The sequence below is a fragment of the Citrus clementina genome, unplaced genomic scaffold (assembly GCF_000493195.1).
Source record: "Citrus clementina cultivar Clemenules unplaced genomic scaffold, Citrus_clementina_v1.0 scaffold_9, whole genome shotgun sequence".
Taxonomy (NCBI): Eukaryota; Viridiplantae; Streptophyta; class Magnoliopsida; order Sapindales; family Rutaceae; genus Citrus; species Citrus x clementina.
Window position 1 is genome coordinate 1,270,044 of NW_006261964.1, and position 21,838 is coordinate 1,291,881.

At 31.0% G+C, this 21,838-nt stretch overlaps 2 protein-coding genes across 2 annotated transcripts; both read left to right on the forward strand.

Annotated features, from left to right (window-relative positions):
- Positions 1-1,832: 1,832 nt before the first annotated feature.
- Positions 1,833-3,036, forward strand: LOC18033287 (major allergen Pru ar 1). Its single transcript, XM_006419403.2, has 2 exons — positions 1,833-2,119; positions 2,365-3,036. Exons 1-2 carry the CDS (start codon positions 1,942-1,944, stop codon positions 2,664-2,666), a joined length of 480 nt encoding a protein of 159 aa, XP_006419466.1. The 5' UTR covers positions 1,833-1,941; the 3' UTR covers positions 2,667-3,036.
- Positions 3,037-15,259: 12,223 nt separating this feature from the next.
- LOC18033281 (major allergen Pru ar 1) lies at positions 15,260-16,219 on the forward strand. Its single transcript, XM_006419404.2, has 2 exons — positions 15,260-15,580; positions 15,747-16,219. Exons 1-2 carry the CDS (start codon positions 15,397-15,399, stop codon positions 16,046-16,048), a joined length of 486 nt encoding a protein of 161 aa, XP_006419467.1. The 5' UTR covers positions 15,260-15,396; the 3' UTR covers positions 16,049-16,219.
- Positions 16,220-21,838: the final 5,619 nt, after the last annotated feature.

The following is a 21,838-nucleotide window of genomic DNA, read 5'->3' on the forward strand; positions in this document are numbered from 1 at the left end:
CACAATACACATTTTCAACACACTCACCCATTTCCACACACACACACATATATTTTAAGGAGTTCAGTTATATTGGAGTTGGTATAAGGTCGAGTACTTTTTCATAACCATAAAATCAAAATAATAATGTAATTTTTACTATTTATTACTTCAATTATGTGGTTACGAAGAAGTGCTACACCTTAGACCAATTCCATCGTAACCATTGCTATACTTTAAAATTCCCGAAAACTCAGTTCAAACTTTCTAACAATATTATCCAAAGCCCATTCAAGGAGTAACATTCAACATAAATTGCAATGTTGAAGTAGAGAGGAGAATAATTGCGAGTCTGAAAGTGCTGACTGCAATCAGCCCCCATACTTGAACAGCTGGGGACTAGTTGAACAAGTCAAGGTTTTTGTATGTCAGAAGAGAAAATTTGGCTAAAGCCTAACATGTTTTAGAGTTAATTCTCCATCCGATACAGACCGGCAGATGAAATCAAGACTTCATGGACAACTTTCTGTTTTAGTTGACTAAATATTAGATCTCATCAGCTATAAACAGTAATATCACGGGACTATTTATAAGCGGATAAAAAACTTATTTAATTTTTATATTTTGAGGTTATTATCTGTTTATTCTTTATATTTTTTAAAATATCTCAAAACATCTATTCTATTAAATTATTGATGCACATATTTTTTTTAACTTGCTTTTATAATATTATCCACTTATAATAATTTTTTTGACATTAATAAAAAAATAAATTACCAGTTTGAGTCCAAAAATAAAATAAAAAAGAATATATATTAATTTTTTTTAGAAACTCACGTATATCCAAAAAAATTAATATTGTAAAAAATTAAATTATCAATTTTTTGGGCATTAATAAATATTAATATATTAGCCCCTCAATAGAGTGTTTCACAAAAATTAATATATTCTCATTTTGTTTCTATTTCGTTTTTAGGAATTGAATTAGTAATTTAATTGTTTTCTTTCTATTAATGTCTAAAAAATAAACATTATTGTAAAAGGATAGTATTGTAAAAGTATGCCAATAATAATAATAATAATTGCAAGGGTGTCAATAACTTTGCAAGAAGAATGTTTTGAGAAATTTTTAAAAATATAGAGACTAAACAACCTCAAAATATAGACGAATTTGTATCTTTTTTAAGGTTTAGTATTTGTTTGACTTATATGCAATTAGTTTTCTATCTTTAACTTATAAAAATAATCTCTTTCCAGTATTTAGTACATTTTTTAGCCCACTGTTTAGTATCGAGTACATTTAGGCTTTGTATGAACTATATTTTTCTTCCACAGTAAAAAAATTAATGGTTATGAATTTTTATTTTTATTTTTAAATATCTTTATAAATGTTAACTTGTTTACTTTACAGATCAGAAACATCTTTAATTTTATTTTCCTGCATTCATGCCCTTTAAAGTGTTAAATATTCTTGTATATTATAGAAATTTTATGACATCAATAATTTGACAATATCTACCCAGAACTGGTTACTTCAGAATTTGTAAAAAAATTATTTAAAAATAAGAAATGTATTAATAAGGCACGATATAGAATGAGCACATCTAATTGTTGGGAGATTACCAAATTCTCCCATACTGAAATCAATAAATACTCCTCTTTTTCTTAAATTTTTTTAATATTTGAGGAATTATTAATTATTATAAAAATAATAGAGAATAAATAGTATAAATTAATTTCAGTAAAAGAAAATGACAATCCCCATACTTTGTTAGTCAAAACTGTCAACTAGCTCTTATATTAATATACATGGGCAAATTCTAGAAGCTCCAATCCAGTCTATAAATAGCACCCCCAGCTTCATACATCTCCTCACCTCAGACTCAAAGCAGCTTCCTTCTAATTATTCATACTCCATTTATCTTCATCATTTTTCGAACTTTTTAATTTCGTTGTAGTATCATGGGCGTTGTCACTTATGAATCTGAGGAGACTTATGCAGTCCCCCCAGCCAGGATGTTCAATGCCTTGGCTTCTGACAACCTCCCCTCCAAGATTTTCCCAGATGTCGTTAAGAACGTTGAGGTCCTTGAAGGCAACGGAGGTCCTGGAAGCATCAAGAAATTTACCATTGTTGAAGGTTAATTAATTAATATATAATAATTATTTTATATCGCTCATTGAATTGAGCATTCATGTTCCTAATTGTTGCGCCTCTAACTACTAACCACTTAATTTTAAATTTAAGCACCCACTTTTGCCTGACGCATAATACAGCAGCAGCTGTGGATTACGGGCCAGAACTGTATCGTGTATATAAATTGCCCGCTGAAGGCACTAATTATATAGATTTATATATTAACGTTAAATATATTCCATATGCAGGAGGACAGGTCAAATACGCGAAGCACAAGATTGAAGAAGAAGACAAAGTGAATCTTAAATTAAAGTACAGCGTGATTGAAGGGAATGATTTGGCGGATTACAAGTTGGAAAAAATATCCTATGAGCACCAATGGAGGGCATCTCCTAATGGAGGATCAATCTGCAAGACCATTTGCAAGCTCCACGCCAAAGGTGAGGTGGAGGTCACAGAAGAGCAAGCCAAAGCTGGCAAAGAAAAAGTTATCGGAGTCGTCAAGGGTGTCGAAGCCTATCTCCAGGCAAATCTTGATGTCTGCAATTAAGATATACGTTTTCTGCAATATAATCAGCTGCTTCTTGCTTTCCGTATGTGTGCGCGCTTGCTTTGCTTTAATAAGCCGTGTGTTGTTGCATATTGTTCGGCCAAATTAAAGTACTTCCTTTATTTGAACTTGATAATAAGAACTAGCTAGCCTGGAAGATTGATTATATAAGTGGCTTGTAAAAAGAGCTTATTTCTATCAATGCTTGCAGGTTTTCCTGAGTGAACTTTTCTCCAAGACTACTAAGTCTCGGGTTTCTTTCGTTTTTTTTTTTTTTTTGTGTGTCGATGTACTCTCAGAATGGTTCGTGCTTTGTAATGTCCTAAGAATTGAGAAGTTGAATGTTGTTACTTTTCTTTGAATTATGAAATATTTGATATCTCGCTGGTTTACCTTATTATTTGCCGTTTTCAAATATTTTAGATATATGTAACGAGCAATATTAATTACACATTTCAGGTGTTGTGATATTTATTTATTAAATAATAAATTTTGTATCTTGTAAAATTATTTTTTATACTATTTCACAATTCAAAAAATGAATAGCTAAATTAGAAAAGACAAAAAGAATCAAGACTCAACACTTTTGATGTCGTCATAGAATACCATATAGCATTAAATAGATTAATTAAATGAGGGAAAGATGGAGACATACAATAACATCCCACTTTGTCCGATTTGAAAAATTATTTCATTATAAAATTTAAACTTCGTTAATAAGTAAAGTTTTTGGGTGATTTGAAAATAATTATATATCTTCTGAGACATAATAACAGAAATTCTTTGAGTATTAAATTTGATGTGTATACATGATTCAATACTTTATTTATTTCCAAAGAACATTTGACTTGAAAATTCACTCACTCACTGCTCTATATATTATCCTTAAGTTGTTCTCCATATCCACAAACTTAAGTACCATCAACGTTCAAGCAAATTCATTTATCCTTTCAAGTTTCATCAACCAATGCGAAGGTGTTTGATGAAATGAACTAAGTGCTCGACGTATTGCCTCAATGAGCGATCCATCACAATCATCCTCATCAAGGACGTTTGAATCGGGTGGGGGCATGGCACGACTAAGAAAATGGCAGATGAAATGTCAAAAATCTGTTCAGTCATCAAAAGCATTCAACTTGCTTATCCTTTCATTTATCATTTTTGCCGTAACTTTGACCGCATTGTCATATAACTCCACTGATTCAAACAAAAATAAGATCAATCATAATCACAACAATTAAATGATGGCCATGAACATGAATGAACTGCTTCAAGTTTTGATGCAAAGCAAAAGCATGCTCGCTTTAATTTGGTCATCGTATATAAAATCAAGACTGATTTTAATTACAATCTGAAATTGGCTGCAACATGAATAATGATTCTGTCCAATTTGAGGTAAATTTATGTTCTTAAATGTTAATATGCACTCGGGAGCTGCTGTAGGTATGCCGGAAGTGGGTGGTGCTTGGTCTACATATATTAATGGCCATATATATGCATCTCTTTAGTGGCCAGAAACTTACCCACCAAATTAATACTGGCATACCGACATGACAGACAATTATAACAATGCATTAATAAATTGTTTGGGTTTGCTCCTTAATTCTATGCGCCAAATAAGATACCTAACAAGTAAATACAAATTTCATAGCTGTAATGTACGTGACACACACACACACACACACACACATATATAAGAGAAGAATTGTTAATTAAGAACTAGGAGTTGTGGTGGATCTAAGGCAATGGTTTAAATATTGGAGGATATTTCAAGAGGCCATTAAGAGAACTACAAATAAAGCAATGACATAATGCTCTTGTTTGATGGTAAGGATTCATGTATGTCATCTTGACCATTGTAAAAGAAAAACACATGTTAATACACATCTTCTTGTATTTAAAGCTGACTGTATTAAACCAACAAATCGTTTATCTACTTTTTTATTAGACAACATAACGACCATCTTTAATTATTTTAGACGACTTGAACATTTAAGTACACATTGTAGAGGAGTAAAATTTAAACAATTGTCGTCTGTTAGATGAGAACAAAGCTGACACGGCGTCTATCGGAGAAATTTGAGAATTAAAAACGTTGAAAATTGTAAGTTTGCAAGGCCCAAACTGAAAAAATGTATAAAATGGGCTAAAGTTGTGTATTTAGAGCCTCGGGACTAAAGTCATAGTTCCACTGCTTGTGGCACGTTCTCACCCCATGTTTTATCTTCTGAGACCCTCATATACATTTATTTTAAACCGAATTATATATACATACAGACAAAAAGATATGAGAAATTAATGATCAATATTCTCTTTTAATCTCATCATGTACTGAGTAAATAATTTAAATTAACCAAAATTTATATATAGCCAGTACTCTAATTTTCTTTGAAGCATATATTTCTAAGCGGTGGTTTACAACCACATTGATCAAGTAAATAAGTTACAAAAATTAGTACAAAAGTAACTAATAGTGTAAAAAAAAAAATGGAAGCAAGGGATTATTGAATGGTTACGATTAATGGGTTGATATGAAATGATCTATTAAGATGAGATCTTTTTTGCACAAATCTAAAAATTAAAAAAGCCCGGCACAATCTTTAATCATATGCTATTGCGGTGGTGTCTTATGACAGAAAGTGGAGTTATGGTGTAACTCCAATTTTCAAATTAATACGATAAATAAGAATGAATTAAAAAAAAAAAAAACTCATTACTTCTGTTACTCTTTAATAAAAATGCAAGGATGACTAGATTAAAGCAGAATCTACTCAAGGTAAGAAGAATGGACACAGTTAAAAAGAACAATAAAGATAAGATCTTAAATAATCCATCTTAGATAGGTTCGAGACTTTTAGTCAAGTCCAATGTAAGTGATATAGGTACAGGCATATTGGCTCTCATGAATGATAACTCGGAATCCCTACCAGCTCATCATCTTACAATATTATGAAAAAAATGTAATTTGCTGATTTCGCAATTCCTAAGATTAGGTCATGATGACAATTAATAGAGTAAACATTCAACATCAATTTTATTCCTTTTTTTTTTTGGGTTCCATTTACCATCAATTTCAATTGTTAAAAGATCATTAAAAGAAAAAAAAAATGCGAGATGGACAAATGTGGACGGCAGTCAGCACTGTTGAACAACGGTGAATCGACACTCGGAATTTTACTCAGGATTTTGTTTCTTTGTTTGTCTTAATTGATCAATGTTCTCAGGTTTTTCTTTGACAATGTACACTCTGAATCTATTTTAAAAAATGATTTCTAATGTATACGTTGAATTGAGCAATGTAACGTTGTATAGTTTTATTTGAATTTTGAATCTATTTTCGATGTCTTGGTTGAAGATCTTATTAATTATTTGCAATTTTCAAATATTTCAATTTTTTTAGGAGATGTTAATTTTAAAGTGTTATATCAATTTTCTTTATTGCTGGTGTAATATTTATCCACATACGATAAATTTTCGAAATTTTACAGTGTTGTAAAACTCTTTAACATTTTAAGAGTAGAATATAAACTTAATTGATAAGTAATTTACTAATTTTTGAGTTATTTCTGTGAACATTAATTATGAAAAAAAAATCTATTTTCGAAGACGGTGGTAATTTTAGATTGAGGAAAAGTAAAAAAAAAAAAAGGAAAAAATATAACGGTGGTAAATCCATGCGATGGAGCTTCTTTACTCTCGAAATATTTACATTTGATGGGTACAAGATTCTGTATTTAATTACTTATTTCAAAAATGCTGTTGACTTGTTGACTTGAAAGCTCATTCCAATTTCCAAGTCTATATATTAAGTCCTTTAATTGTTCTGCATTTCCACAGAAAAATTTGTCATTTTTAAACTTAAAAATGGGTGTCCTTCGCTTTGATAAAGATGGCTCAGTTGCCGTTGCTCCATCCAGAATGTTCAAAGCTTTTGTTATTGACTCTCACAATCTTTTCCCAAAGCTGTTGCCAGTTGCCACAAGCATTCAAGAGCATCGTACGTGAACAAGGATATGGAGAAGTTGGCAGCATTGAAGTAGTAGTCTAAAATTTCTCTGCGAATCTTTGCTCTATCTATTTGCGTGTATGTACAATTTTATGGTAATCATCATAATAAAACAAAATTACTTCTGATTTAATACTATCCATTGCTGTTCATCAGCCATTTATGGGAGGATTAGAGCTTTATTAAAATAGAAAGGAAATTATTATGTACAAAGCTGCTAGTTAGGGGCACACAATGATTTTTACCCATCTAAATATTCATTAATGAATGCACCACAAAGATTAGAGCGTGCATATATTAGATTCAGAACATCTAATGCCAATTTGATAATGTGACTCAAAGGTAGTAAGCACAACAAGTATGCAAAGCAGAGTTGATGCACTTGACAGAGACAATCTTTACTGCAAGTACACTGTCTTCGAAGAAGATTGTATATCGGACATCCTCGAGTTGATTGTGTTCCAAATTAAATTTGGGGTTTCTGTTGTTTTGTACTTTCTATCTTTCATTGAAATGTTGTCATGCTCCAAGATTAAATGTACCAGCAGGATATGGTAAATTTGGACCGCAATTATAAAGGTGTATAGTCAATAAATTGTAATTTACTCTGTTAAAATACTTTGCTCCAAAGATATATTATTCAAGGGAAGCGTCCATTACATTGGAATGGTGGTAACATGCTAATATCAATTATCACGGACAAGTTGTATCTAAATACTAGGAGTAAAAAAAGGAAAAAAAATTGTTTTTTTTTTTAATGTGTAAATGTTCTTTAAAAAGTTTTCTAAGCATTGAAAAGCTAAAAATAAAAAGAGAAAAAAAATTTCTTCCCCCGCTATATAACAAGTATAATATATTTTAAAGTGAGATCCCCGATTTTTTTTCTTTAAATCAGTGGGTTTCATCTCAAGCCGTACAAACTCAAAAAAATATCAAGTAATGCATCGTGTTTGATGAAATGAACATTTGTATTCAATTTCAAACCATATTTACAAACTGAAAAAACATATATATAACTTTATTCAAGAAAATTTGTTTATTCTTTCAAGTTTCATCAAGCAATTTAAGGTGGTTGATGAAATGAGCTATGTGCTCGACGTATTGTCTCATTTAAGCAATCCATCATCAAGCATCATCATAAAGGTCGTATCAATCAGACAGGGGCATGGCATAACTAAATTTATTAGATAATCAATTTTTAAAAAAATTATATTTTTCTAACCCATTAACATATAAATTAATGATGAACTAATTTTAAATTAAATATATATGATGTCTATAATTTTCTTTATTATATTGGCATAATATTTTATACATTTTATCGGTCAATGTTAATTTTCTTTACACCTTTGAGATGAGAAACCATTGTTGTATTATATATGTTATGTTAAGAGAAATAAGAGAGAGATCGTCTCAATATATTGTCAAAAAATCTTCTCTGATTAGTTGTCATATAATCATGATCCGTCAAGAGATTATCAAGTGAATGATTCACTCGATCAATATTAAATTAGAATCGTATCATATAGCTGTTGGGAAAATATGCTCTTTAAAAGCATATGTGTTTATTTAATTGTAATAAATAATTTTTCTGATTAATAAAATAAATGAGGTATTTTATTCAAATATCTTAATTGCATTAATATTTGTATTAAAGTCCATTTAATCATATTATATGTATTTATGTGATCACCATGTGGATTCACAGAAGACATAAATACAAGTTATCTTATGATTAAATAAATTTAGTTCGCAGTTGATAAATAAAGATGGGCACTTTATTTAGGTATAGACTGTAATAAATTCATTGAATGATTTGTCTTAATCATGTATGAATTTATTGATGTAGTACGACTACATTGAACAGGATCACATGTGAGATTTAATTAACTTTGTAATAACTGTTAGACTTATTAAATCTCATAGGCATTGATTTTACTGTAATTTTAATCTTGAGTTAATTATGATTTCATGATTGTAATTGTTATTCCATTTGAGTTACCAATGGGCACGACACATCCTTGTGGTCAAGATTACCCGGTATCTTGGTGGGAGCAATTATGAGTATTGGAGTTATGGATTAACAATATAGAATTTGTACAACACATCTCTTGATAGGTTTTCGGCACTTGATCATAGAATTCTCTGGCCAGAGTGTGTCAACATATTTAGTATGTTGAAAATGATCATTAGAGAAAACCAGTAAGGATCAAGAAATAAGATGTTATTAAATTAATTGGACAGTTGAGATATCAATTTAATTAACGATGTGGTACAAAGGATTGTGCAGTAAAGAAATCAATGTGGCTTGAGACGAATTATTATTCGAGCATACAATTATGGAAGTCAGTTCCAATCTTTTAGTAGAGTAGATTTGGAATTAAATAATTGGGCTAGTTTAATTACAGGCCTAATTATTGTAGCCACTATTGTATGTTCCCAAATGATCCCCGGGTTAGCTCATTTAATTGACTGCACCACTACTGGACTAATAAGTAAGATAACTAGCTATTTGGGTCAAAAGCCTAAATATATCATTTAGTGAGAGGCTCCATTTAATTAGCTTTTGTATAAGGGGCTTTATGTTATTTTACAAGGTGGGTCCCCTATTGAAAAAGAAAATAAGGTGAGTTTTATTTAGGGCATTATTTGGAGCCTAGGGTTTTCACTAAAGGGAGATATATAAGGCTTATTTTCTCTAAAGAAAAAAGAAGAAGCCACTTTATACAAATCAAAGAATAAGATTTTTCTCTCCATTGTTGAGAGAAAAATTTTCTCGTGCTAGTTGCTTTGGTAGTGATAAAGGCGCCCACACGTCAAGTGCAGATCGAACCTGAGTCATAACCTGGAAGATCATTGGAGACTGTTCGTGATCTAACAAGCGTGGTGGTGACGGATTGTGATCTAACAGGAGTGGTGGTGGCGGATCGTGATCTAGGAGCCTAAAACACTTCAGCAGAAAAATCCAACTCGGATTTTCAAGGTACGATTTCTAGAATACAAATTCTTATATATTATATGAGAGCGATCTTCAAAAGGTTTTATAAAAATTTAAAAACCTAATTTTTCCCCAACAATAGCTTGACGGAGTCACTACATTCTCTAATTATACTAAATCTATACTTCATAAAAGTTCCTATTATGAACATGATATTATTTTTATAAATTATAAATTATTAATTTGTTAATATATAATATTTACTAAATTAATAAATTTTTCATAGTTTTAAGGCTATCAATTTATCCAGGTTATACTATATATATGCATCTCTTCAATGTCTCGAGACTTATACCCACCAAATTAATACTGCAGACCAATATGGCAGACAATTATAACGATGCATTAATATTTTTTTTATTTTGCTTCTTAATTATATGCCCACGAATAAGTTAACGAACAAGCTCAAAAGAATTTCTTGTCGTAATGCCAATGTACATGACTTACAAATATATATAAGAGTAGAATTGTGCGGACAACTAGAACCAGGAGTTGTGGTGGATATGAAGCAATGGTTTAAATATTGGAGGATATTTCAAAAGACCGTGAAGAGAACTGCAAGTAAAGGAACTACAAATTACTCTTGTTTGGTGATAAGGATTTCATGGATGTTATCCTGACCATTCTGGGAGAAGAATATGTGTCAAGACATATCTCTTTGTGGGTGAAGCTGACTGTATTAAGCCGCAAATTGTTTAACTATTTATTTATTAGATGAAAACACAACTAGTCATGTTTAATTATTTTAGACGACTTATCGTTTAAGTACATATCTTATGGATGACAATCATCCAAGCTTCACTCCATAATAAAAATTGAATGACTGTTGCCTACTACATAAGAAAAAAATTGATGTGCCATCACTCATAAGAAAAATTTGAGAATGAAAAAATGTTGAAATCTAATAGGTTTGAGAAGCCCAAACAGAAAATTTTGCACAAATGGTCTAAAGGTTTGGAGCTTAGGGGCCCGGGAGCTAAACCCTTTAAAATGGTTCCACCATCGTAGACATTTATTCTAACTACCAATTTATTTTTAATCGAATTATATATGCATAAGGACAAACAGATATAGGAAATTAATACAGGTGAACAAAGCACTAGGATCATTGAATGGTCAATGCCTAATGGGAAATTTACAAAAATAACCATAAAATTTTTGCTATTTTCACAATTAACCCTCTCAATTTTTTTCCATCAACATTAGCCAAACACACGCTTTTCTTCCCAAATTACCCTTCTTTACAAACCAAAGCAACTTTCGTCAAAACTTGGTGCGACAGGCGCCTGTCGCACCAAGTGCCAAGCCTTGCTTGGTGCGACAGGTGCCAAGCCAAGCTGGATGAAGAAGATGACACCCACATAAGCACCCGAGTTGCCGGAACAATGTGAGTCGCTGCATACTAATTTCTCATCAATGTTTTCCACTTTCCTTCTCATATATTATATATGAATTTAATATTCAAATTCACGACCTTGTAGTGGATATATGGCACCAGAATATGCAACACGGGGCCATTTAACAGAGAAAGCAGATGTCTATAGTTTCAGAATTGTTGCCTTAGAAATTGTCAGCGGTAGAAGCAACGTTTTTTCCAAGACAAAGGAGGATAAAATTTATCTTCTAGATTGGGTAACATTCAGGCTCCTACAATCTCTTGTTTTGCATTGTTTGATCTTGAATTTATCACCAACCAAATATATGTTGTTTCAACTTCTTTTCAATCAGGCGCTTGTATTGAAAGAGTAAGGAAATTTAATGGAGCTAGTTGATACAGATCTTGGTTCAAATTTTGACAAAGAACAACTGATGGTGATGATCAATGTAGCCCTGCTGTGTGCCAGTGCTTCTCCTACAAATAGGCCTTCAATGTCTTCGGTCTTAAGCATGCTCGAATGCGGTGTTGATGTTCCAGATTTAGTTCCAGATTCAAGTATCGCAGAAGTTGATGAAACCAAGTCAGAAGCAATGAGGAGATATTAGCACGTCGTCAATTTATGGGCCACCTACACGTTCTTCCACGTCTGGAGCTGACCTCTATCCATTAAGTGTGGATTCCGACCGATTATTGTAATAACTCAGATTAGAGAATTATGCTTGAATGCTGTGTGTATATTTTCTTCTCATTCTGTCTTCTTTTCTTCTTTCTCAACATAAATGTTAAAGACATTCAGCATATAACTCCGAAATGGAGCGTGTTTCTACTGCCGCCATGGCTGATTTAAAAGCCATCGCCGACTGCATGATATTGGCCGGCTACGGGAACGAGTGTTGGGGGAGAGATGAGAGAGAGGGGTATTTTGGTCTCAAAGGCCTTTTTATGGCTAATGTTGATAGAAGTTTGTTTGGGGGGTTAAGATGGAAAAAGCCAAAATTTTTATGGCTATTTTTGTAAATTTCCCATGCCTAATGGGTTGATATGAATTTATCTATTAAGATGGGATTTTTTATCGCACGAATCTGAAAATTGGAAAAGCCTGACACGATCTTAGAATCATTTGTTACTGTGGTGGTGTCTAATGACAAAAAATATGGACTGTGAACGGCGTCACTCTAATTTTCAAATTAAAATGGTAAATAAGGTAAATTTCGATTTAGCCCATTGGATTAGGCATTTATTCTTCGTTGGTTTTCTTTAAGTGTTTAATACTACTTTTTGATGGGATATATAAGTAAATCAAATGAATTTTTCCACATGTTTTTAACTGTAGGAGCATGAACTAGGAACTGATGTCTCATCCTAATGAATAAACTAAAAAAGGAATCTACTCAAGATTAGAATGTATCATGTAAAAAAGAGTAATAAATAAAAGATTTAAGCCCAAGTAAACTAAGAAGATAAGATTTTACGGCTATGTTTCGGGGTTAGGACTAAATATGAGATTAGGCTAACTTTGGGATTAAATTTTTATCTTATATTTGGCAACTTTCCTTGAATTGGATTAGGAAGACTATGATCAAATTTAGTCCTTAAATCAAGAGATTATCAATCCTAATTTATAAGTGGGTTTAGATGATATTAGAATAAGAGAAAGATATTATTCATTTGTAATATTTCTTTCATATATAATGGTATTTTTTATTTATTATTCAAAATATATTTATTCAATTAAATATTTATTCATAATTTACTCGAAATTAATTTTTTTATATTCTGCTTAAATCAGTACTTTTACTTCAATAAAATTAACTATTTAATAATTTATTACAATAACTTATTGTATTAAATTTAATGATCACTAATATAATATTAAAAATAATCATGAAAACTAATAACACTATTAGTTAATTCTTTTTTATATATTATTTGCTAACTTTTTGATAAAATAAAATATATCTAAAATATTTCATAAAAATTAGTTAAATAATTAAATTAGTTTTATTAATTTATATTTTTTTATTGTAATTATAACTACCCAATAAGTAATTTACTATATATTTAATATTTTATTAATTACCTTTAAATTAATATTAATACTCTCAAATATTTATAAATATTTTTTGTATTTAAATATAATTTAATATTATCTAATATAATATTATATTAGATATAAGACAGTATTATATAATTCAATATAATCGAATCCAATCTAATCTGGTTAAGGTGGAATGTAAAATGACTAAGCTTAGAATGGGTCGAGACTGTCGGTCAACGTTCAATGTAATGTGAACTTTTACCCGGGATACCTGCTGTGATATTATGAAAAAATCTAATTTGCTGATTTCATAGTTCCTTAAATTCGGCCATACCAATTAATTGAGTAAACATTCAACATCAATGAACGTCGACAGCGGCCACCATTGTTGAACGACCTAAAGTCTGGCTTGCGCATTTGTGGCTTCGTTTCTCCAAAGCGAGGCCCCACTATGAAGGGAAAATATCGGTCCTTATGGGGATTCATGTGTGTGTATTTAATTCATCTCACTTCAGATAAGGACCGGCATATAATAAGTCAAAGAAGTTATGATAGACAATTATCGGTTTACTTGACTGAACAATTTGAAGTCTTCTGCTAACAAATATACTGGCTATCGTGTTAGGCCGGCTAGACTAGACTGCCATTTCCTTGACTTATATGTGATTAGCAATTTTTTTCTTATTATGGATTTAAAATTTAATGTTAATCGACCTTATACTGAGCATGTATATGTAATACAAATACTGTAACTGGTGGTCGATGAATAAGAATGTATAATTAATTAATTACTATTTATATGTGCGTGTGTGTGTTCTGTGAGACAAGATTTTCACCACTCACCACAACTCACCATGGGATTCAAATTCATTTTCATTTGTAAAATATTTTCTTTCTTGTTAATTTGTATCTATGTTTAGATAATTTTCGTTTATTTTCATTACTCTAAATAGCTTTGAATATTTATTTTTAATTTGAACATTTAATTATACGTATCAAGTTATCTATTTTTACACACCAAAATCATCTGAAAATAAGTGTTTTGACACATTTATTTAAAATATCATCTGATTTTTTTCTTTAAAATATTAGGTAGCATTTTTTTTTATCTGAATTGATAGCATAATTTATCTGAAAGCATAAATCCGAATAATTTATTTATTTTTATTTCTTTTTCCATATGTGAACCATAGAACTTATGTATAGAAATAGTTTGTAACATTTGTAGAATTCAGAAGTTGATGATGTATCATCTTTCAATTTTTATTTTTTAAAAGATAAAGAATGAGTAAAGTCAAATTAATTTTTTTAAATTCCTACCTCCCCAGGATGCTTAATCATCTTAACTAAACATATACTTAATGTCTTGGTTTGCTTTTGTTTTCGTATTTGAAGCTTCTAGATAATTTAGATATTTCAGGACCACAGGAAAATATTGACTTTATCCTCGGTAAATGTTTACATAAACAAGTATTTTAAAGAAAAGATTGGATACCACTTCCATTAGATTGTTGCAGTGTGACATCTGTACTTCTAAAATAATTATTATATAAATGAATATGGTAAGAATCTAATGAAAGGAAGTGATACAATGAAAGTATTTTTTTTTTCTCCCTCTCCTGAGATAGATTTGATAATTTAACAAGCAGGAGATTACAAAATTGTAAGACGGAGTCACGGGTATTAACAAGAAGTAAAACCAACTTGGGAAAAGAAATTTATCGTATTTTATGTGTTTGATTCGGTTGGTATGAGGAATTTGTTATTTAGTGAATATTATTTGATTTCTCTCATTATCAAAGTAATATCATCATGATGCAAGATATTATAATGACGAAAGGGCAAGATTAGAATATTGCTAAATCGAACACTTGAAGTCAAGTTATGCGACTAATTAAAGAATTCTTCTGCTCCCGCTCTTGCTTTTCTAGAGCAATGCTTGCAATTCGTCAAAGTCTTTGTGCATTGTTTTTTTCTTTGGATGGACTTTGTGCATTTTTCTAACGCAAGCGAAAAAAGTATTCTCCCCCTATTGCACGCCTTTCAACAGATCATTTTGGTTAAAATAAAATAACAGGTGCAGGGATTTAATTTATGGTAGATAGATAACAATATTTAATAAGTAGAGCGGCATTAATATTTATTTAATCCAAGTAGTTGAAAGCCATGCATAGTTGTAGAGCTTGTCTTCTGAGTCTATAAATACCATTGCGCCTCTGGCATCCACCATCACAATTCACTCAGAAAATTTCCCAATTTTAGTTGATCGGTAGTTTTCATCTTCTTTCTTTGTTTAACTCTTAGACAATCATGGGTGTTCTCACGTTGAATGTAGAGGATACAAGCACTCTCCCCCCTGAAAAGTTGTTCAAACTTTTTGTCCTTCAGTTCGACACCCTTCTGCCCAAAGTCCTGCCTCAGGTTGTAAAGAACGTTGAATTGATTTCAGGGGATGGAGGCCCTGGAAGCATCAAGAAGTTTAACTTTGTTGAAGGTTAGATTTACTTTTATAACTTTTAAGATACAACAACTGTAAACTAACGTACTTTATAGCCATAGCTTAAATCCACAACTGCTAAATGGAAATACCAAATAGAGCCTAATTTCATATATGCAATTATAAGTTGTAAAACTAACTTTTTTTTTTTGTTTAATTGCAGGTGCTGATTGGAAGTACTTTAAGCATAGGGTTGATGCATTGGACAAAGAGAACAAGATATACAATTACACGGCAATTGAAGGTGAGGGTGATGCTAACATCCCTACTATTGATCATGTTTCTTATGAGAGTAAGGTTGTGGGCACCCCTGACGGAGGAAGCAAGAGCACCGTTGTTATCAAGTTCTATCCCAAACCAGGTGCCGAGATTAAGGAAGAGCAGGTTAAGGGAGGCTTGGAAAAGGAGAAGGGAATTTTTAAGGCTCTGGAAGCCTATGCCTTGGCAAACCCCAATGCCGTATAAGCTCTTACGTCAACACTTCACCGCACTTGCGTCGCCTTTGTTGCAACATTATGAATAATCATGTTTATGGCTTCCGTATGTCGTGTCTCTTTGTTTTCAAATATGCCAATTTATATAATTGGCTTTTGGCTAAATAAAAAAAAAAAAGAGTTTGCTTTTCCCTTTATCTTATTGAACTTCATCATTATAAATTAATGCGGTGGCAAAGAATCACGATCATCAAATCAACCTGCAGAGGAAATGCTAGACTTAATTACAAATTAAGCTTGGATAAAGTTTGTATCCTCAGTTATGTAGTACTTGATGGATGATTCATCCACTGTCTAAATAATTATCACATTAATGACAATATAAAATTAAAATGAAATTAGACACGTAATTTCGAACGTAAGTTGAGTATAATCTTATACGCTTAGTATCGCTCTTTTAAATATTTCAAATATTGCAGAAATTATGGGTGATAATCTCCAAGAGTTTTGTTTCGTCAGATAAAGAGAAAATCATGGATAAAAAAATAACCGCACGGTATATACTAAATTTATGGTGTTTCATAGTGTCTATTTGTCTTTTCTATTAAAAGCTTGTTTGGTCTCATTGTAAATAATTTTTTGGTTCCCAATAGTAATTCATTAATGTTCAAATAATCTCACATTAATTAGTTAAAAAGAAATCGTGATACATTTGGGATGACCCGCAACACATGAATTATCTTTTATTAAGTATACAGGGGTTAAATCTATATGCTTTTATTATATAATATTGGAACAAACTCATGTACAAGCCAATATTTATCTTTTGGCTTTGATTTCACGAAAAATTAATCCATATGTGACAGAAGTGTTAAAATAATCTCACCCCCCACATTAGTTTAAAATAAATTTTGATAGTCACGGATCCCTATTAATTTATAGGGTATGTTTATAATTATCAAAATCTCATAATTTTTAAATATGCACTCAACACAAAGTACTGAACTGTGATTTAATGCTGCACTCTTTACTATCGACTCCACTCTTGCTGAGATATTTAGATATATTCAAGACAATTTAAATGAAGGGAGCACTTCAAGCCCATGGCTCCATTAATTACCAGTTCAATAATTAACTCTCCCCATCCTGTAGAGCCCATACAAATAATTCTCATATGGTCATCGTATTTATTGCCGACTGCAATTGCTTTTATATCAAATCAAATTAAAAACAGCCACTTGTAAGTTGTAATAGCCTTTGTTAAAATTTTGAAGTTATAATGGGGTAACAGATTACAAAGGGAAAATTCATGGTATTTTGGACTACTGTTTTTTCTCATCTGTTAAGTGTATGCTTCAGTTAAATATAATAAAATGCATATGCATGTAACAAATAATAAAGACAAGGAGCAATGATCCAAGATAGCAGCCTTTAATAAAGCTAAAAACTTAATGGAAAGTAGCAGTATTATATAGTCAAGCCCCAACTTTGAAACAGATCAAGTCAAACATTATGAGTGCCTTAAGTATTTCCTATATAAGGAACTTAATTAGCAAGTTCATAACTTCTAATTTATCTAAAAGACTAAAACCATAAGTTATTATTCAACCTGATCACAAACGAGGAAACTATCTCTAGTACAGCAATTCATTGATCATTTTCATTTATTATTATTATTTATCTTTAAGCTAATTAAAATGGGTGCTATTCAATTCGCTTTGGGAAAGATGTCCCAGCGGCCGTTGCTCCATCAAGAATGTTCGAGGCTGTCATTCTTGACTGTCACAATCTCTTCCCAAAGCTGGCTCCACACGCGTTTAAGAGCATAGACATTCTTGAAGGAGATGGAGGCGACGGCACCTTGAAACGATATGACTTCGGTGATGTTAAGTCCTCTTGTTATAAGACTTTTCCTTTTTAAACTGTTAAATTTGTTTATTGCTTTTATCTTTTTTTCTTTTTCAAACACCAATAAGTATATTGCAATCAGATATTTATGAGAAAATTTTAGATTAAGTCTATTGTGGGATAATCTAAATTTCTATCCTTACAAGTATTGGAGGAAAAATGTACTACACCTACATTAGTGAAGGAGATAATTACCCTGACACTGGGAGGAGAATAGAGTTCCAACAAATGCTGGGACTTAAGCCAAATTTATCTATTAGTGAAATAATAAATTGACCTTCTTTATAATTAAAGTGTAAGAAATATTTAATATAGTAAAATCAAAGAGGTACTGTTAAATTTTAAGACAGGTACTCATGTAAAATGCTGCACTTGTAAATTAACTTAACGTTAATTTCTTGCCTAATAAAGAATCCATTCAATGTGAATGTCAGCTAGCGATGGGAAGCACATGAAGCCAAAAAATCGATGCACTTGACAAGGATAATTTTTCGATCAAATACACAATCTATGAACGAGATGGGGGTTGGGGAATCTTTGAGAAGGTTGTGTACGATATTAAGTTCGTGGCATCCGGCGACAGTGGATGCATTTACAAGGTTGCTGCTGAGTGCTATTTAAAGGCAGGTGAAGAGAGCAAACAAGAGTTCGTCAAGGACTCACAAGAAAAGGGAACTTCATTGTACAGGGCTGTGGAATCACACCTCCTGGCTAACCCTCATCTCTATGCCTGATTTAAATTAATCATGCATCTTGCTATAATAATTATTGAATAAGGGGTTTTGTCATTGTGAGCTTTCAATTTTATTGTTTAATTTTCAATGGGAAGTTATAATTTATTCCTTGTGACCAAGCCCGCCAACTTTGAATTAACAACTCAAGGAAGGCAATGGTAAATTTAATTTTTAACGCTCAATATCTTGCGTATGCATATATTGACATAACAAAAGAAAATCAAATTTGTAGCCAACCAATTAACTGATGATATTGATATCCATCGTTGACTCAAGTGCCGGTCCGAATTATTTGTCGGTAGCTCATCCGTCCAATGGCATCACAAAACTTTTTCTTTTTCTTTTTTTATTTTTTTAATTAATCCATCTTATAGAAGTTTCATAGGTTTTATTCATACTCAATTATTTAACTCTAGATTGCCTTAAACTTAAATGTATTATTTACTTGATTACTATTCGCAGCAGATGTGGAATATTTTCTTATCACATCTCACTTCACAAAATCATCCTTTTGAAATTAAATCTTTGATCAATGCTTTCACAAGTAATCAACCAACTAACCATTTTTTTTTTAATTGATGTTGAACGTTAAAGGAAATAATGCAATGTGAAAAATAAATACAAAAATAGAGGCAGATTTCAGTATATTTGCCAATCAATTTCAAATACTGATTGTCAATTAATCAAAATTTTAAAATCATTTTGTAATATTTTCTTTTATTTTTTAATCTCCATTTAAATTGAGCTTAGTGCTTATGTATGAATAAGAGTATATCTTTTCTAGATTGTTCTCAAAATTAGTCAATTCGTCATCATTTTACAATAAAAATTTGTAAGGAATTGTGACACCCGCAAATTCGATTACAAATCCAAAAATAATGGTTCATTTTTACCAATAGAATTTAATACTTATGTCTTAACTAAATTACAATCATCAATGTTTAGGATTAGAATCCTCTTATAATCTGAGCTCTCCTGAATTTTTAAAGATCTTATATTATGTTTCATGTAGTAATAGTGTATAGATATAATTTAACATTTTCTTTAATTAACCACCATTCAACAGGTGAATTACTGCTCAGGAGAAATTTAGATCAAGAGCAGATCTTAAGGCCTATTTGGAATTGCTTTTAGAAAATTCAAAAGTGATTTTGAAAAGATAAACGTTAATTTAGTGTTCGATAATTTTTTTAGAAATCACTTTTGATAAAAAAAATTACCCTATTTTACAATAAATTTTAAAAAGCAAATGAGTAGCTTTTCATAATCCGATTTTGAGAATTACTTTTTATATTTAATATAGTTCCATATATATATAAATCCTCATATATATTATAAAATTCAAAATTATCTTTATTAATTAGAAAACAAAATCATTAACTTTAAAGTGATTATTACTATTGTCAATTATATTGAGATAACAAAATAAAAAAATAAAATTAATAGTATAAAATATTTATTTTAGTTATCAATTATTATATGTACACAATAAAAATATTTTATATGCATGTTTATAAATGTTTAAATAAGTTTTATTCAACATTATGTCTAATTTAATTATTTATATTCTTACAGCAGTTTAACAGTAAAATTTACCAAATACATATGACTGTTTTTAAAACTCACAACACATTTAAAAATAAATTTTATCAAACATTTAATTGATTTTCTTCACAGCCGATTATTTCTACAGAGAGCTAATGGTAATTATTTTAAAAATTACAGTACTACCAAAACTGCCCTTAATCCCAATGTTTTTTTAGTGATATTTGAGTGTTTGACTAGTGGCCAAATCTTTATCGGATGCCTTAAATATTAAATTTAAAAGTTTAGTATGTCCTTTCACTTCCAATTATTTATTATTACCCTTCCTCCTAGGGAATTCATTTATCATCTTCATTTTCTTTACATTTTTCTCACCCTCTTAAGGCTAATTAACACGGTTATCATTCGTTTTGAGAAAGAGGTCCCAACTGCTGTTGCTTCATCAAGAATGTTCAAGGCTTATATCCTTGACTCTCACAACCTTCTTCCAAAGCTGGAGCATTTAAGAGCGTCGAGCTCCTTGAAGGAGATGGAGGTGTGAGTACCGTTAAATTATATGACTCCGGAGATGGTAAGTAATAAAACATGTCTCAATGAATTGTTTCTATAAACTGAACATATATATCTTGTCTAATGAAGATTGAATGTGATTGACACAGCTGTTGATTTCGAGCAGTCGAAGCAAAGAATTGAAGAACTGGGTAAGGATAATTTTAGGTGCAAGTACACATTGTATGAAGGAGATAGGATTTAGGAAATGTTTGAGAAAACAGTATACGATTGGAGCCTTCTGGCAATGGAGGATGCATTTACAAGGTTGTTGCGGAGTGCCATATAAAGGATGATCGTCAAGAGGTCAATAAAGAGTTCATCACGGACAACGAAGACAAAGCAATAGAATTGTAGAAGGTTGTGGAAGCACATCTCTTGGCTAAACCTCATCTCTATTCCTAAATAATTAACCAATTACTTCAAAATATGTTGCTAATTGATTTAGGTTTGTCTGTTGTGAGTTACTAATTTGTTGACTTTGCTCGGCTTTGGTTGAAATGTCAATTTGTTCGAAGCTTGAATGTACTCGTGTGTGTTGAAAGTTCATTTCCATAGACCAATCAAACAGCCGTATGACGATATATCATTAATTACTTAGTTATATTAAACTATTATTATCACAGGCAAGGGTCCATTTACAGATATATAAATTAATCGATTGATTTGCTACATACCATTAAACCAAACGGGAGAGTTTTCTTTTTGGATATAATCTATTGATGAGTGATGTGATTGATTGATAATAAAATTGTCGAAGCATTGATGTAGCCAAAATATTGTTGAATATATAATACAAAGATGCCTTAATTCAAATTATGATCCGCATATGCTCTAGGAAAGAACAAAAATGTCCAATTCGCTTCCTCGTAAAATTTGAATAGAAAGCTGCCCATACCACCATATGTAAATCTTTTTACTGTAATTTCCTAAAGTATTACTATCGCTGTCCGCTGGCAATATATATGTTCAAGGACATTTTTTACTACTGGGTAAATCATTTTCTTGGTCATTAATTTAATGTTTCAGTTCAGCCAGTTCTGTTAATTAATGTGTGTTTTAAGCGTTTTGGAAACATTTTGAAC